This window comes from Eptesicus fuscus, chromosome 13 (genome assembly GCF_027574615.1).
Source record: "Eptesicus fuscus isolate TK198812 chromosome 13, DD_ASM_mEF_20220401, whole genome shotgun sequence".
In the NCBI taxonomy this organism is placed as follows: Eukaryota; Metazoa; Chordata; class Mammalia; order Chiroptera; family Vespertilionidae; genus Eptesicus; species Eptesicus fuscus.
This window is the reverse complement of record NC_072485.1, coordinates 78,257,740-78,262,398: the sequence shown is the minus strand read 5'-3', so window position 1 is coordinate 78,262,398 and position 4,659 is coordinate 78,257,740. Positions and strand designations below refer to the sequence as shown.

General features: G+C 57.5%; 1 protein-coding gene across 1 annotated transcript; it reads right to left on the bottom strand.

Annotated features, from left to right (window-relative positions):
• Nucleotides 1-454: 454 nt before the first annotated feature.
• Nucleotides 455-2,473, bottom strand: POLD4 (DNA polymerase delta 4, accessory subunit). The gene is made up of 4 exons (XM_008146875.3): nucleotides 2,179-2,473; nucleotides 1,844-1,933; nucleotides 1,516-1,627; nucleotides 455-932 (listed from the first exon to the last, which is right to left on the bottom strand). The coding sequence occupies exons 1-4, from the start codon at nucleotides 2,273-2,275 to the stop codon at nucleotides 908-910; spliced, it is 324 nt and encodes a 107-aa protein (XP_008145097.2). The 5' UTR covers nucleotides 2,276-2,473; the 3' UTR covers nucleotides 455-907.
• Between the last annotated feature and the right edge of the window lie 2,186 nt (nucleotides 2,474-4,659).

Genomic DNA, 4,659 nt, shown 5'->3' with positions numbered 1-4,659 from the left:
AAGCCCCTCACACGATGGCCATCTCTGAGGAGCTCCTGTGGGTTGAAACCCTCCCCCAACCCTGCTTGGAACCCCCCATGTATAAATCTGTCTGGACTTTATAAGCCATGGGTCGGCCCCATGGATGTTCCTCTGACAAAGGACCCGTTTTCCGGAGGCGGAGAACACTGCACAGGCTAGGTGGCCGGTCTTACAGGTTTTCTCTGGCTGGTCAATGCAGGTGACTAAAGAGTACTTCCCCTGTGCACCACCAGGGGGCACCAGAGGCCGCTAAGCTCTTGTGAGGACTTGTCCGTTGGTCTTCTAGGTGTCTTTCCTCTCTCTCAGGCCTGTTAGGCAGTGGAAGGAGGTACATGCCCCTTGTAAAAAAAAAAAAGGTTGGTGCTAGCTGTCTCCCACCTATCAACTTGCTAGGTGATGCCAACACAAGTAGAGCCATATTAAGGGACGGGAGGTTAGGGTGCCAGGCTGTGCTATTTATTGATAAGCATTAGTGAACCCCTTGCCCTGTAAGCTTAGCCAGTTCTATCCTCAGATTCCTAGCCCTAGGCAGGGAGTGCATCTGCTTAAGTCAGTTCTTCCAAGACTGTGCCTAAATTGCTACAGCATCCCCAGGATCACAGTGTTTAGGTCAGGGAGGTGTGTGGCAGGTATCAGAATGGTCATGTCCAGGTCCTTGTCCTCAGAGACCACCACCAATGCAGGAAGTGCTCCTCGGCTCTCAGAGGGGCTCTGCTGGTTAGATGGAGGGCTGAGCGCGGAGACTTCCAGAGTCAGTGTCTTTCCTTCCCTGCAAGACTCCTTCCTGCAATGTTCTCCACAGCAGAGCTGAGCTGAGAGGCAGTTACTGGCTCTTGCTTGTGTCCTGAGGTTCTTGGGTAGCGGGCAGGAGACCTTAGGTGGAACCTCAAAGGGGATAGAGATGCCAGAGACTGTGCAAAGGGGGAAGAGAAACCAGAGAGAGTCATTAAGTCCCTGGATCTGATTTCACCAGCACCAGGCCTGTAGTCCTTGGCCATTCCCTTGGTACTAAATAGATAGTACCTTGGGCCCTGGGTATACCCCTCCCCCACCATTATCTCAGAGATACGAATCATTAAAGTGCCCTAGCTGGTTTGGCTCAGTGGATAGAGCATCAGCCTGCGGACTGATGGGTCCTGGGTTCGATTCAGATCAAGGCCACATGCCCGGGTTGCGAGCTCGATCCCCAGTAGGGGTCGTGCAGGAGGCCGCCAATCAATGATTCTCTCTCATCATTGATGTTTCTCTCTCTCTCCCTCTCCCTTCCTCTCTGAAATCAATTTAAAAAATATATTTTTAAAAAGAATTATTAAAGCAACCTCTGCCCTCCTTAGCCAGGCACCTTGTAAAACTTTCTTGCTTGCTCAGCAAGGACTCCCAAGCCAGCATCCATTTCTCCCTCAGGTCAGGGCAGCCCCCACCCAGGGCCAGCAGGCTGGCGGTGCCTGGAGGAGACTCTGGCTCCCCTGAAAGCCTCCCTGGCTTGTCTCTGACCTGAACTGGAAGCGGGGATCTCCGGGGTGGGTTTGTAGCACCTGATACACTTCTGGGGGAGGCTCCAAGCCCATCTGCTCAGCCCGATGCCAGCGCTGCAGCCTTGTGATCCCTGCCAGGGTGGGAAGAAGACAGTGGGGCCTCATGGTGGGCAGGACAGAGTCCAGGCTACAGAATGTGTGTGGAGGGCTGTGGAGGGACCTCTGTACTCCCCAGTCGCAGGAGACAGTGCCCAAAAGGATCAGGCAGGGGCTTGGGTTGCTTCAGAGATATGTGGGTGATAGGACTGGTTCCAACATGTGCCTCTGGGGCCTTTGGGGGTCCTCACCTGTGCAGGGCCCATACTGCCAGGCCAGGTCAAAGTGCCTCAGCAGCTCCAGCTCCACTTCATCCACGCTCAGGGGCTGGATCTCTTCCTCTGCAATGACAAGCTGCTCCTCAGGCCTGCCCAGTACTGTACCCTGCAGGGCTGGTTCTCTGCCCCTCCCCTCACAGCTGTCCCACCGCTGCTCAGCCCTCACCACCCCTCTGCCTCTGTCTTCTGCTGCCAGGCCTGGTGTAGGAAGTAGAGGACATACTTCACTTCCCCTTGCATTGCCCACATCCGCCCACGTCCCATGTCCCTCCGTGTCCACTCCTCCGCCCTCCCCACACCCCAAAGACCTAGCTCTGTTGCCAGCTCCCCCTTGCTGTGTCCAGCGGGGCCCTCCCTTCTCTTCACTGCTGGGTAGGAGTCAGTGATGAGCCGCTTCCGGCCCATGGCGGCCACCCAGGCAGGCGGAGAAGGCGACTGCAGGGAAGGGGAGAGACAGGCCAGCGGGCACGAGAGAGACAGCTGCTGAGAGAGAGAGAGAGAGTGACAGAGGGCTGGGCCAGAGAGCGAGCCTGGGACCAGCAACCGGCAGACAGAAGGACCAGACAAGCAGAGAGGAAGTCCGCAGGTTCCAGGGAATGACGTCTCTCCCCTAGCCCTCAAGCACGCAAACATCAAAGACCTAAGCCAATGGCAGGCCGCCTCGGAGAGGCGTGGCCCGACTCCAGCCAATGGCAGACGGCGCAGGCACGGGGCGGGGCAGCTGCAGCAGCTGTGTTCTAGGGGAGAAGGGGTGAGGCTGGGGTGGGGGACCTGTCAAAATGCCCCAAACTGCACCACCTCCTCCTGCGCCCCCCCATTGGCCCGCAGTGGGTCTCGGGGGACTTACAGAGCGTTATCCTCAGACTCTCACTTCCCGTTTTCCCTTCCTAGGCAAATGTTCTTTTCAGCCTCACTAATCCCCGTGGCAGGTTTGTAACTCCCCAGGGCCCAGCTGGAGCCTTCCACTCCCCCCCTCCCCCCCCCCCCTTGGCCCACAGAATGTTGTGGGGGCAGGTCTGGAGGTCCGAAGAGAGTTTGGGCTAATCCAGCCCTCTTCCCTGCTCCCACCCCACCCCCACTGGCCCCAGGAGAGCTGGCTGGAGAAGCCCATGGATTTGGAAAGCTCCTTTCTCACAGTCTGCGCCCAAAGATACTGCCCACCCTTAGTCCAAGCAAGCGTCTGCCTTATCTGCTCTCCTGGGGTCCCACAGCCTGTCCCTGCTGGCCCTATTAGTCAGGAAGATTCCACACTGAGCTGGAGGCCAGAGTGTGTTTGGATCCCCAGTTCTTCATAGCACAGTCTGCCATGTCTGTATCACACTAATGTGAATGTGTGAGCAGAAAATACCAACAATAAACCTAACACTTACATGGCACTTACAGTGTGCCAAACACTGTCCTAAGCACTTTCCCACAGATTCCCTCAACTAAAATTGATGTAAAATGGTTCTTGAAAGTAGAAAGTACTGATAGTCACAGACATTGTGGGGCCCCAGTTAAACCATAGCCCCTCTGTGCTCCCCTGGAGCTCACAGGCTATAGGGGCAGGCAGAGGGGACTCACAAGTTGTCCGTGCAAGGATAACATTTCTAACAAACAGGAGAGGGGGGAAGGGTGGGTCACGGGGCTGGCTTAGCACTGGAAGACCTCCTGGAGGAGGCAAGCTGAATAAACAGTGCCTCTCAATTCTCCACCCATGACCTTTGTCCCTGGGCTCCTGTCATCGCTGACTCACCCCTACACCCGCCTCCCCCTCACCAGCTTCCTGGCAGCAGGCAGAAGTGCTGGCCAGTGGGAGTCTGGGAATCGGCACAGGGACCAGCCCTGCTCTAATCACCCTCTAGAGATCCCCTCTAGTTCTTCCCTTCAGGGGTACAAGGGCCTACGCAGGGCACTGCCTTCCCCTTCTTCCACGGCCCTGCGACAGGAGGGAGGTGGGCACAAGTGAGAACACTAGAGGGTGGACCACTGAAGGGGAGGAGAGGAGCAGGCATGTCTCAGGGGCCTCCTCCCGGCTGGCTCTCCCCATCTACTTCCTTGAAGAGGTCTGGGTCCAGAACTGAGAGCTCGTGGCGCACTGAACAGAGCTGCAGGGCCCTTCCCTGCTTTATTGTTTGGGCTGGGCCTGATCTAATCCCCCGTCTGCATTAAGGACTAAGTGGGGCCCACATTGAGGGGCCCTGCTGTGTTGGGAGGGAAGCAGGGAGGCCCTCTCCACCAGGGAGGCCTACAGAGGGTTTGGGGTCCAGTCAGGCACCGAGTACTCTACTCTATGGAGGAATGATGGTGTCCAGCTCTGTGGGGCTGACGACCCCCTCCCCAGGGGGCATTGCCAGAGGTGTATGGCACCCAACTCCTAAGCCCACAAAGCCCTAAGGGAGTAGGGAGCCATGGGTGGGGCAGATCCCTCCTCATTCCTGGTCCCTCCCACCCCTGAAAGCTGATAGCCGTGAGGCCCTGCCACCGCCCAGGGAGCGTGAAATGGGGTGTGCCACTGGGCGGCCACAGTGGCTCCTACTGCCGCAGAGCCTGTTCCCTCTCCCCTCTGGCACCCTGACCTGCCCTGTGGACACTGTCTGGATCGTCTCTGCCAGCTGCCCCCAGCTCTGCCTGGCCCAGGCCCTGCTAGCCTCTCTCACCCAGTCTGGAAGATGTCTCCCTTGGCCTTCAGCTTCACCCAGTACCAAAAAAGAGAGTCAGGGCAGTCAGCTCTAGTGTGGGCACCCTATGACTGGCTTGCAGGAACTCTGCACTGGCAGCGTTGCCCTCCTCTCCTGGTCAGATTGCAA